The 12,377-nt window shown below is 46.6% G+C and overlaps 1 protein-coding gene across 1 annotated transcript in view; it reads right to left on the reverse strand.

The window, feature by feature from the left end:
- The window catches only part of COL23A1 (collagen type XXIII alpha 1 chain), a 313,725-nt gene that overhangs the window by 48,216 nt on the left and 253,132 nt on the right, over positions 1-12,377 (reverse strand). The window contains exon 3 of the mRNA XM_059175866.1: positions 12,006-12,050. Coding sequence (XP_059031849.1) covers positions 12,006-12,050 — 45 coding nt within the window. The remainder of the gene's footprint in view (positions 1-12,005; positions 12,051-12,377) is intronic.

The raw sequence follows: 12,377 nt of genomic DNA on the forward strand, positions 1-12,377 counted from the left end.
TAAATTCCAGAAAGATCAGACTTACATGTTAAAAAAAAATCATAAAAATCCTAGAGGAAAACAGACCCATCAATACGGAGAACAAACTGGTGGTTGCCAGAGGAAGAGGGAGATGGGCAAGATGGGTGAAGGGGGTGGGAGATACAGGCTTCCAGTTATGGAAAGAATAAGTCATGGGGATGAAAGGTACGCAGTAGGGAATATAGTCAATTATAAGGTAATAATGTTGCATGGTGACAGAGGGTAGCTGCACTTGTAATAAGCACACACAACCTATAGAGAAGTCAAATCACTATATTGTACCTTGGAAACTAATTTAACACAGCGTGGTAAATAAACTTCAACTTAAAAAAAAAATCCTAGAGGAAAATTCCCTTCTAACTGTGGAGAGTGGAAGGCTTTTCCAACTACAGTCCCTAATCCAGAAGCCATAAAATCAAAGTCTGATTCAACCATATAAAACCCCAAATGCCTACAAGGCTGAAAGCACTGTAAGCAAAGTCAACAGTGAAAGTGGGAACAATATTTCTGACTCAGGTCACAAAGGCTAATGTACCTTGACATAAAAACGCTCCTACAAATCAGCTCTAAAAACATCAACAACTTAAGAGAAAAACAGTCAAAAGATTATGAAGGGAGAGTTCAGAGAAAACATAAAGAGCCCTGGGGGTGCCTGGGTGGCTCAGTAGGCTGAGTGTCTGCCTTCCACTCAGGTCATGATCTCAGGGTCCTGCGATCGAGCCTGTGTCAGGCTCCCTGCTCAGCAGGAAGTCGGATTCTCCCTCTGCCCCTCTCTCCATTGCACCTCCAGCTCATGCTTGCACCATCTCCCTCCCCGAAATAAATAAATAAAATCTTAAAAAAAAAATGTAACAATATGCTTTGGAACTTGTTCCCCAGTAGAGCATATAGAATCCCGTTAGTCTTTTCCACAACTGCGTGGTATTCCATTTAAAGCTGAAACGTACCCTCCTTTCTTTCTGCTGTCCCACTGTGCTATTTCTAATTTTTGGCCATTGCCTATAGTTTTTTTTTTTTAAAAAAATTATTTATTTATTTATTTGATCACAAGCAGGCAGAGAGGTAGGCAGAGAGACAGGGGGAAACAGGCACCCTGCTGAGCAGAGACGCACCCCCCCACCCCCATGCGGGGCTTGATCCCGGACCCTGAGATCATGACCTGAGCCAAAGGCAGAGGCTTAACCCACTGAGCCACCCACGCATCCCTACCCATAGTTCTGCTATGGATATTTTTATATACCTGTCATTTTACATATATGTTAACACACCCACAGTATACATTTCTAGAAGGATCATCATTGTGGCAATTGGCACAAACAGTTTAAGTCCTAATTAGCATTGCCAAATGGGTATCCACTGTGATTATAGTTTTAACCATCATTTCTCATATTATGAATGAAGATTTGCTTTTGTTTCACATACGGAAAGGCTACATATGTTTTCTTTCTTTCTTTCTTTTTTGTAAGATTTCATTTACTTGACAGAAAGAGCGTGAGCAAGCAGGGTGAGCAGGAGAGGGAGAAGCAGGCTCCACCCTAAGCAGGGACTCAAGTGACTGAGCCACCCAGGCACCTCGTATTGTTACATTCTTTTTTTTAAGATTTTATTTATTTATTTGAGAGAGAGAGAGAGTGAGAGAGAACATGAGCAAGGAGAAGGTCAGAGAGAGAAGCAGACTCCCCGTGGAACTGGGAGCCCTATGCGGGACTCGATCCCGGGACTCCGGGATCATGACCTGAGCCGAAGGCAGTTGTCCAACCAACTGGGCCACCCAGGCGTCCCAATATTGTTACATTTTTAAAAAGGTATGGAACAGTGTATTACTATTTATTTAGCCATCTGAGCTAAGGAAAAAACCAACAGGCTTTTGTTTGGATGAACGAGCTACATCTCTGGGTGTGGACACAGACTATGTTCATCCCCTTGCCTGTGGGGAGGGGAGCAGAATGGCGGGAAGACAGAAGCCAGGGGTGTGGGGGTGTGGGGGTGTGACGGTGGGAGAGTAGGAGAGACTGACCTTCCACTGCAGGGCTCTCTGGTGTCCCTGGATACACGTGTCCAGCTTACCAAGTCAGAAAAAGCAATAAGCTTTAACTGAAAACTGGCTGGAATGAGGTCTGTGTTTTTGTCTGGTCCTCTGGCTTTGGCTGCCTTTCCTCACATTCTCCTCTAAGCTCCCTCTAAGAAAGCTCAGACTTGGGACAGTGGTGGGGGTAATGCCCGGGGGGGGGGGGCACAGTCAGCTGAGTGTCCCACTCCTGGTTTCAGCTCAGGTCCTGATCTCAGGGCCCTGAGATCGAGCCCTGTGTCAGGTTCCATGCTCAGCATGGAGTCTGTTTAAAATTCTCTCCTTTCTCTGCCCCCCCCCCCCGCAGCTCATGCTCATGTTCTCTCTCTCCCTCTCTCTCTCTCAAATAAATAAATACATAAACAAACAAATAAATAAATGAATCTTAAAAAAAAAAGAAGAAGAAGAAGAAAGGAAGGAAGACAAAAAGAAAGCTCAGACTGTGATTATCGTCGTGAGTGTGCAGCCCCTGCCGTCCTGAGTGTGCAGCCCGGGGCTGGGGGAGGGGTGCAGCAGGAGGAGAAGCTGTAAAAGGAGCCGTCACTCACTCCCTACTCTGTGTGCATGTTGGGAGCTGCGTGGTTTTCCCCAAACATCTCAAAACCCCCGCTGCATCCTCCCCGGTCGCAGGTTACAGATGAGAACACAGGCTCAGAAAGGTTACCGTGCCCAGAGTCACGTCCTGCTCCTATTGGGACAGAACCCAGGCTTGTCTGACTCTGAGCCTAACAAAGGGGGTGGAGAGAAACTGCCTTGGGAGCAGGAGCTCCCCTGAGCTGTTCTTAGAAAGTGAGGCCAGGGGCGCCTGGGTGGCTCAGTCAGTTAAGCGTCTGCCTTCAGCTCATGCCTTCAGTCATGATCCCAGGGTCCTGATCCCAGGGTCCTAGGATCGAGTCCCATGTTCTCCCTCTGCCCCTCCCCCATTCATTCTCTCTCTCTCTCAAATAAAATAAAATAAAATAAAATAAAATGAAAACAAAAAAAGAAAATGAGGCTGGCTGCAGGGCCTCCCACGCGTTCCGCACACAGCTTTCAAACATGTGTCCCAGGCACTGCTTGCATCCATTTACTTTGCTGTCAGGAACGTGGGGGGCAGTGAAATATGAGCCAGATGACTTGGGAACTAAATAAAATGGGTCAGAGTAGAGGGTTCACTGAGCCTGTGGCCTCTTGAACCGAACTGATGTAGCTCAAAAGGGGTTCCCAAACCAGGAGCTCTTTGCCCCTCTGGGGAACAGACAGCTCCTGAGGGTTTCCCAAATGGTGTACTTCTGGAAAAACAAACTGGGAAGAATATTTCCCCCTACCTGGCAGGTGCCTTGAAGACCCAGCCCACCATGAAGATAGAGACCTTTGGCCATGTTTCTCTGGGGCTTTTAAACTGAGTGGCCTTTTTTTTTTTTTTTTTTAAATTAAAGATTTTACTTATTTATTTGAGAGAGAGAGCGAGAGAGCACAAGAGCGGGAAGGGTCAGATGGAGAAGCTGAGCAGGGAGCCCCATGCAGGACTTGATCCCAGCACTCCAGGATCATGACCTGAGCCAAAGGCAGTTGTTTAACTGACTGAGCCCCCCAGCTGCTCCTTAAACTGGGTGGACTTTTAAACTCAGTTCGTGGATAGAAGCCATGAGGCTTGCAGGCTGGCAAATCCAGAGTCAGTAATGAGTCCGAGAGCCGGCACTCAGCTTGGGTCTCTGGCCTGGATTAATTTGGCCAGTACCATCAGGGAGCATTGAGGGACACGTTACACATCTGTAAGGTGCCCAGAACAGCAGCAACATCTAATAGGCACCAAAAACAAATGCTGGCTGGAATGACAGATTCACTCTTTCTCTTGCATGCTCTCTGGCAGGCACACCCACGCACAGACACACATGCACGTGCCCTCACACACCCCTTAGATTGCAGGGGGAAGAGAAGCACAGCTGGTAGTTTTTTGTGGTTTTCACTCATGTTGCAGAACCGACCCTAACTGAACAGCAGGTCTGAGGAGCATCCTGTTGAGATGGGACCTCAGAAGGTGCCCGCCCCCCGCCCCCAGCATTTTGGGCAGCACGGTCAGGGGTAAGGATGCCTCCCTGAGATTCAGGGTCCGAAAGGCCAGCCTGGGCATGGAGGCTGACTCTAGAAATCACCCTGCTCATTATGCTGTGCAGGGCAGGCAGGGGTACCGATGAGAAGTCCGAGTGGAAAGCAAATCCATTGGACTTTTGTTGTTTTCATGATTGTTTTAAGTAGGTTCCATACCGGGTGTGGAGCCTGATGTGGGGCTCAATCCCAGGACCCTGAGATCATGATCTGAGCTGAAATCAAGTTGGCCGCCCAACTGACTGAGCCACCCAGGCACTCCTCTGTGGATTCTATTTTTTTTTTTTAAGATTTTATTTATTTATTAGAGCGCGTGTGAGCGAGCAGGAGTGGGAGGAGGGACAAAGAGAGAGGGAGAGGCAGGCTCCCCCCTGAGCAGCAAGCCCAACATGGGGCTCGATCCCAGGACTCTGGGATCACGACCTGAGCCAAAGGCAGATGCTTGACCGCTGAGCCACTCAGGTGCCCCTGAGGATTCTTTATATAAGTAAGTAAGTAAGTAAGTAAGTAAAGAATGTGATCCAAAAGGCACTCAACATCATCATCAAGAAGGCAATGCAAATCAAGACCACAACGAGACATCACCTCACATCCATTAGATAGAATGGCTACTATAAAAAAATAACAAGTGTTAATAAGGATGTGGAGAAACTGGAACCATTGTGCTCCATTGGTGGGTTTATCTCTGGACTCTGGATTCTGTTTCATTGGTCTATGTGCCTAAAGGTGTCTGTTTTAATACTGGTACCATACTGTTTTGACTACTGTAGTTTTATAGTATAGTTTGAAATCAGGAAGCATGATGCCTCTGGCTTTGTTCTTTCTTAGGAATTCTCTGGGTATTTGGGTTTTTTAAAATCCATTTACCTTTAATGCAGGATTCAGGTGTGCCAATTTGATATTTAATTTCTCTAGGTTTTATGTCTTTTTTGTTTCTCTATTACCTATTATTGCTTCTTTTTGTTAAATAGATATTTTCTAGCATACTATTTTAATTCTTTTGTTTCTCTTGCCATACTTCTGGAATAATTTTCTTAGTGGTTGTCCTGGGGTTTATAATTATCATCTTAATAAATAATTTGGTTTGGATGAATAACAATTTACTTTTTTTTTTTTAAGATTTTATTTATTTATTTGAGAGAGAGCTTGCATAAGCAGGCAGAGGGCCAGAGGGAGAGGGAGAAGCAGACATGATCCCAGGACTCTAGGACATAAACCAAACGCAGACACTTAACTGAGACACCCAGGCACCACAACAATTTACTTTTAATTACAAACAAATACTTTGCTCCAATATAGCCATGTTAGTTATCTCCTTCTTTGTATTTTTATAACATGACTATTTTATACACCATTAGCCCATCAACACAATTTTATCATTATTGCTTTACACAGCTGGCTTTTAAATCAGAAGAGCGCAAAAAGTAACAAATAAAAATACATTTATATACTGTCTTTTATATATACCTATGTAGCTACCTCATGAAGCTCTTTATTTCTGTATGTGGATTTAAATTACTGTCTAGGGGTGCCTGGTGGTAGGTCAGTTGGGCAGCTGACTCTTGGTTTTGGCTCAAGTCATGACCTCAGGGTTTTGGGATTGAGTGCTATGTCAGGCTCCAAGCTCAGGGGGGAATCTGCTTCTCCCTCTCCCTCTGCCCCTCCCCCCAACTCCCCCTCCAATAAATAAATAAATCTTTTTAAAAAATAAATTACTGTCTAATGTCCTTTCACTTCAGATTGAAAGAATCCCTACAGACCTGCTTATAGGACAGGTTGATAGAAATAAATTCTCTCCACTTTTTTGTTTATTTGGGCATGTCTTAATTTCTCTTTTGCTTTTGAAATATATGTTTGCTATAGATTTCTCTGTTAACAGTTTTTATTTCTTTCACCACTCTGAATATGTCATCCCCATTGACTTTTGGCTTTCATGATTTTTATTAATAGCTGATTTCATGAAAAGAAATCAGCTATTAATCTTATCAAGGATTCCTTTTCTGTGCTGAGTCCTTGTTCTCTTGCTGCTTTCAAGATTCTCTCTTCCTTTTTTGCTTTTGGCAATGTGGTTGTGATGTGCTTAGGTGTGGATCTCTTCAGAGTTTATCTTATCTGGAGTTTGTTAAGCTTCTTGGATATATAAAATAGCATTTTTGTTTCTGTTTGGGAAGGTTTTGGCCACTATTTCTTCACATATTCTTTCTGCCTCTTTCTCTTCTTTTCTTCTGAGGTCTCAATTACACGTACGTTGGCATACTTGACGGGGTCTCACAGGGCTCTGAGACTTTTCATTTTTCTTCATTCTTTCTTCTTTGTCTTTCTTAGACAGGATCATCTCAACTAACCTATCTTCGAGTTTGCTGATTCTTTCTTCTACCAGCCCAAACCCTCTGTTGAGACTCTTCAGTGAATTTTTTCATTTCAGTTATTGTAATTTACAGTTTCAGAATTTCTACCTTTTTTTTTTTTAATACTTTCTATCTCTCTATTGATAGTCTGTCTCCATTTGGTGGCACATAACTGTTCTGCTTTCCTTTAATTCTTTAGACTTGGTTTCCATTAGTTCTTTTTTTTTTTTTTAAAGATTTTATTTATTTATTTGACAGAGAGAGATCACAAGTAGGCAGAGAGGCAGGCAGAGAGAGAGAGGAGGAAGCAGGCTCCCTGCTGAGCAGAGAGCCCCATGCGGGACTCGATCCCAGGACCTTGAGATCATGACCTGAGCCGAAGGCAGCGGCTTAACCCACTGAGCCACCCAGGCGCCCCTCCATTAGTTCTTAAAACACAATTTATCACAGTCAACATAAAATATTTATCTAGGGGCACCTGGGTGGCTCAGTCAGTTAAGTGTCTGACGCTTGATTTCAGCTCAGGTGGTGACTCAGGGTCATGAGATCGAGCCCTGTGTCCAGCTCCACCCTCAGCAGAGTCTGCTTGGCCTTCTTCCCTTGCCCCTCCCCCCGCTCTCTGTCTCTCAAATAAATAAATAAAGTCTTAAAAAAATAAGTAAAATTTTTGTCAAGTAAGTCCACTGGGCTCACAGATGGTTTTTTTCTTTAAGATTTTATTTATTTATTTGATAGAGAGCAATCACAAGTAGGCGGAGAGGCAGGCAGAGAGAGAGAGGGGGAAGCAAACTCCCTGCTGAGCAGAGAGCCCCACTCAGGGCTCGATCTCAGGACCCCGGGATCACGACCCAAGCCGAAAGCAGAGGCTTTAACCCACTGAACCACCCAGGTGCCCTCACAGATGGTTTTTATGGACTGCTTTTTTTTTTTCCTTTTTCATTGTTATACTTTCTTATATCTCTGCGTGTTTCATATTTTTTTTGTTAAACACTGGACATTAAAAATAATCTAATGTGGCTACTCTGGAAATTAGATATCCATCCTCCTTTCCAGGATTTGTGTTGCTGTTGGTTATTATTGTTGCTCTTTGTTTGCTCTGGGGTTTTCCTGGACTAATTCTCCAAAGTGTGTACTCTTTGTCATGCGCAGCTTCTGAATTCTCTCTTGGTTAGCTTAATGGTCAGCTGAGACAGAGGTTTCCTTTAATACTTCAATTCAGTACATCTCCTGTTCTGTGCCAAGGGGTTCGCTATGTGTTGAAGCACAACTTCAGTGCTCTGCCAGGTTATAACTCTGCCTTTGCCTTCACTTCCTATTTGAGCAGGGCTTCAAGGTCAGCCAGAAGTGAGATACTAGGGCTCTCTCAGGTCTTTTATGGATGTGTACACAGCCTTGCACACACATGTGCCTTCTAGATTCCCAGGAATGTGCTGGAGCATTTCAAGGCCCCTCTGGATGGCTCATCCTCTAGATTTTCATTTAAGTGTTTGTGTTGGCTTCTTCCTTATTCTAACTAGTGCTGCTACCTTAGACAACTGCAGTGTTAAACAATTGCTGCTGATTGATTTTGGCAAACACTCCAGACAGAGCTTTTCCCCATGAGTGAGTTCCACATCAGGTCAGATAAAGACAAGTGCTATGTATGGGCTTTTCCTGGAAGCTGACAGTGACAATTCTCTGGGAATGAGCAGTTATGGACCTTCAAAATGTTTTGCTTTTTTTCTGTGGCCACTATTTGTCACAGGTACTGTGGTTATGGGATTGATAGTTTTTAAGGCTACCACGGGGCTGGGAAATGGGCAAGTTAAAATGCTACGAACTTCACTGTTCTTAGCAAGATATTTGTCCTGAATAAACACTTCTTGGGTTGTTACCAGACATTAATTTCCAGAGTTCTGAAAAGGTCCATTTTTACTTCTGGTGTTCTTGCTGCTTTTTATGCAGATTTTCGGAGGTTCTTACTCTATCATTCCAGAAGTGCTTCTTCCACTGGAAGAAGAAATCTTTTATTTATTTATTTTTAATTTATTTTTAAAGATTTTATTTATTTGACAGAGAGAGATCACAAGTAGGCAGAGAGGCAGGCAGAGCGTGGCGGGGCGGGGGAAAGCAGGCTCACTGCCACGCAGAGAGCCCAATGTGGGGCTTCATCCCAGGACCCTGGGATCATGACCTGAGCCGAAGGCAGAAGCTTTAACCTACTAAACCACCAGGCACCCCGAAGAAATCTTTTCGAAAGGGTTTTTTTGGGGTCAGGATAGATTAAGAACCCCAGCATGACACGGCAAGGCAGACCTGTATGATTGTAGTAGAGCTGATATGTAGCTATCCTTTCAAGTCCTAGTCCCCCCCGCCCTTTTTTTTTTTTTTCTTAAAGAATTTATTTATTTATTTGATAGAGACACAGTGAGAGAGGGAACACAAGCAGGGAGAACGGGAGATGGAGAAGCAGGCCTCCTGCCGAGCAGGGAGCCAAATATGGGGCTCCATCCCAGGGCTCTGGGATCATGACCCGAGCCAAAGGCAGACACTTAATGACTGAACCACACAGGCGCCTGTAAGTCCTAGTTTTTAAATCCCAGAAACTTCTGGAACTCTGAGATCTAAAAACTGCCCTGCCCCCCACCCTCTCCACGGGCCAGGGCAGGAAGTGAATTGCATTCCCTGGCCAAGTGGTCTCCATGGACCACTGAACAAATGAAGAGAACATTGTTGTATGAATCAGAACACAAAGTATTAAATGATTATCTTCTTACAGTCATTTGCGAACTATATGGCTCCTGTTCTAGAATTTTTCAATGGGACTCATGGAACTGTTCCCCATCTTCAGCGCCCTAGACTCCTGGAGAATGCACATGGAGCAATTCAGTGTCCGTAAATCCAAATGCAAAGGGGGCATCGTTAGCAGAATAAATAAATCTCTTCTGCACACAGACATGCTTTCAAATGCATACTGCCACTAATAAATACACAAATCTATTTAAAGCAACAGCAATGACAATAGGACCATAGCTCTGAGATAGCAGGTCTAAGGCTGACAGCTGCAAAGATGGGGTGAGTTCCTCCATTTGTCTCCGCAGGTGTGGTGTAGCATGGACACCAGCCAAGCAGCTTTCGATGCCTTTGTCCTCGTGTCTTCCAGTCTCCTAACCCTTTATCCATCCTGGCCCACCAGTCTCTTTTTCTCGCTTCCTACTCCCTTTCCTCCCTCTTTCCTGTCAATCACCGACCCTCTCTTTAACCTACTGAACTGTCTCTTTACCGACCCTCTCCTGAGTGCCTAGGGGTCCAGTGCTGGCTCTGAGGAGCTCCCACTTTGGTGGCGAAGGACAAGTGTGCAGAGCAGATCCCCTCCCTCCTGCAACCAGGTACAGAAATGCTGGCACAGAGGGAGGTATCTGGGGGAGGGGGAACTGGGGAGAATGGACGGTCTTGGGGAAAGGCGGGTCTGGATTTAAAAAGGATCCTGCCCAAGGTTCCTAGAAAGTGGACCCAAGTGCAAACGCAGTATTGAGCTTCTCGGGCTGTGAAGTGGGGGAGATGAGAAATCCATTCCATTATGATGGGGCTATGCATAAACACTGCAGGGCTCAGGAGCTGTTTTCTAGGCAAAGAACTCCAGGGACAGGGTGAGTTCAGTCTGCAGGTCTGGGGCTGCGGCAGCAGCAGGGAAAGGCATCTTGGCCGGATATCGGCCCACCAGACAAAAAGAGCCTTTCTCCCAGGGATGCAGGAAAAGGCCTGGTTTGTGCGAGGGAAGGTGCCAAAGCCAGGATGTGCATGTACACGAAACTATCTGGAAATAAACAGGGGGCCTCCCCACCCGCCAAAGCTAATCTGAGAGGGACATCTGCTCTGCGTGGCTTGCACCATTCCCCAAAAGGCAGAGAATCAGGACCCCCGCGTGGGAAAGGGGGAAAAGTGAAAGGAGGAAGGGCCGCCCACCCCCTGTCCAGCAGCTGACCTCACACAAGACACTCATCCCCTGGGAGCCTCAGTTTCCTTATCTGCAAAATGGGAATGATAACATATTTTTATCTTTTGCAGAGCTCTGTGAGGGTCACATGAGATGAAGGACTTGGAAAAACCCAGTCCAGAGCCCAGTAAATCCTTGTCTTCCTGTGACTTTTAGACTGTTTTCAAGTGGAGGCCAAATTCTAAATGCTTTTTTGAGGAAGCTGAGTAATATTACACTTCATCCTAAAAAAAAAGTCACTAAATATTCCTCATTTCCTTCCAAAAAGGACATCAGAAGCTTACAATAAAATGCAATGAGACCTTTTACAAGGCGAGAAAGGAGAACGGAGTGATGGAGTGTGTTTTTGGAAAGCCGGCAGTACGTGTGTTGGTGGTGGGGGGGTTAATTACACACAAAACCCAGAGTAAAGGAAAGTCCCAGCAATCAAACACAAAACAGACTTCAGCTCTGGAAGTCAAAGCGAGCAGAGATCCATGAAGGGCGTTTCCTGGCAGTGAACTCTAGGGGGTTTATCTGGAAGTCCTCTGTATAAGGAATTATATAAAGCAAGCCCACAGTGGTACCGGGGGCAGGAAGCCTGCACCCAGGGCCTGGGAGAAGACTCTGAGGCACAGACAGAAGGGGCTCCCATTTCTCCCTGGGGTGCAATCTGCCTGGGGTCCTGGTGAAGGTGCTTAGGGACTGAGCATGTGTGCGTTCATTCCTTCCCTGTTCTGGGCACCTGTCTTCCCTGAGCCTGCCGTGTGCTAGGCTCTGAAGACTCAGGTGATGGCCCCAGCCAGCCAGGTTCGAGAAGGCTTTCTCTAGCTGGAAGGACAGAGGGTGATGAACTTGGGCTGAGAGTCCAGATGGGGTGAGGCTGGAGGTGGGGGACATAGTGGGAGGAGAGGGGAGAGTCCTGAGAGGCAGTGTTGGCATGGACAGAAGGGGGCATGCGTCCAAGGCGTACTGAGTGGGAGACTGACTAAGACTTGGTGTAGGAATGGGGAAGGGAGAAGTAGAGGATGCTGGCCCAGGGTCTGCTCGGGGAAGTGGTGGCCAGAGGTCTCCCTGAGACGACAGGGAGCCGGAGGACAGCTTGTGTCGGTGGGGGAAGGGGGGAGCAAGTAGAGGTGAGTCTGCGGGTTGTATGGAAGGGAGGTGGAGGAGTCAGGGAAGGACAGTCCAGGTCTGGGGAGGGCAGGGGACATACGCAGGAGAGCCATCAGCAGCCCTCACAATGGCAAGAGGACATTTCAGGAGCTGACGGTGACCTTCTGAGAGTGGCCAAGGGCACAAGGGGACCATCCCTGGAACTGTGGATGCCGAGAAGCCAAGGAAAGCAGTCCTGGACCCACAACTTGGGGGACAGTGGCCAGCTGGAAGGGAGAGGAAGGCCAGGCCCCAGGTCCGAGCATCCCGAGTTTTGGGGCAGGGCGGGGACTGGTACCTCCCACCAGATCTCAGGTCAAGGGCAGACTTCCAGGCCTGGATTTGGAAACCACGAAAACTGGGGACTCACCGGGGTCGCCTCTTCTTCCAGCCTTGCCGCGCCGTCCAGGAGGGCCTGGGCAGGAGAAGAAGGACAGATTGATTGAGAAGGGAAGCCAGCAGGCTTGAGCGCAGCCTGCGCACCCCACACCGACACCCCGGGGCATAGCCCACCCACTGCCCTGTCACTCGTGTCCTCCCCCTCCCTCGCCATCCAGTCTTCAGTCTTTCCCGAGTCATTCCCGACTCCCAGAGACGGACTCCCTGGAAATTCACAGGCAGAAGAGTTGGCCGCTAGAAACTGGATCTGCGAGAAGCATAAAGCTGAGGCTGGAAGTCCTTTTATGCAAATCATGATGAACACTTTCTAATATTTCCCAAGGTAAGACAAAAGAGACGACAC

The sequence above is a fragment of the Mustela lutreola genome, chromosome 5 (assembly GCF_030435805.1).
Source record: "Mustela lutreola isolate mMusLut2 chromosome 5, mMusLut2.pri, whole genome shotgun sequence".
NCBI classification, from domain to species: Eukaryota; Metazoa; Chordata; class Mammalia; order Carnivora; family Mustelidae; genus Mustela; species Mustela lutreola.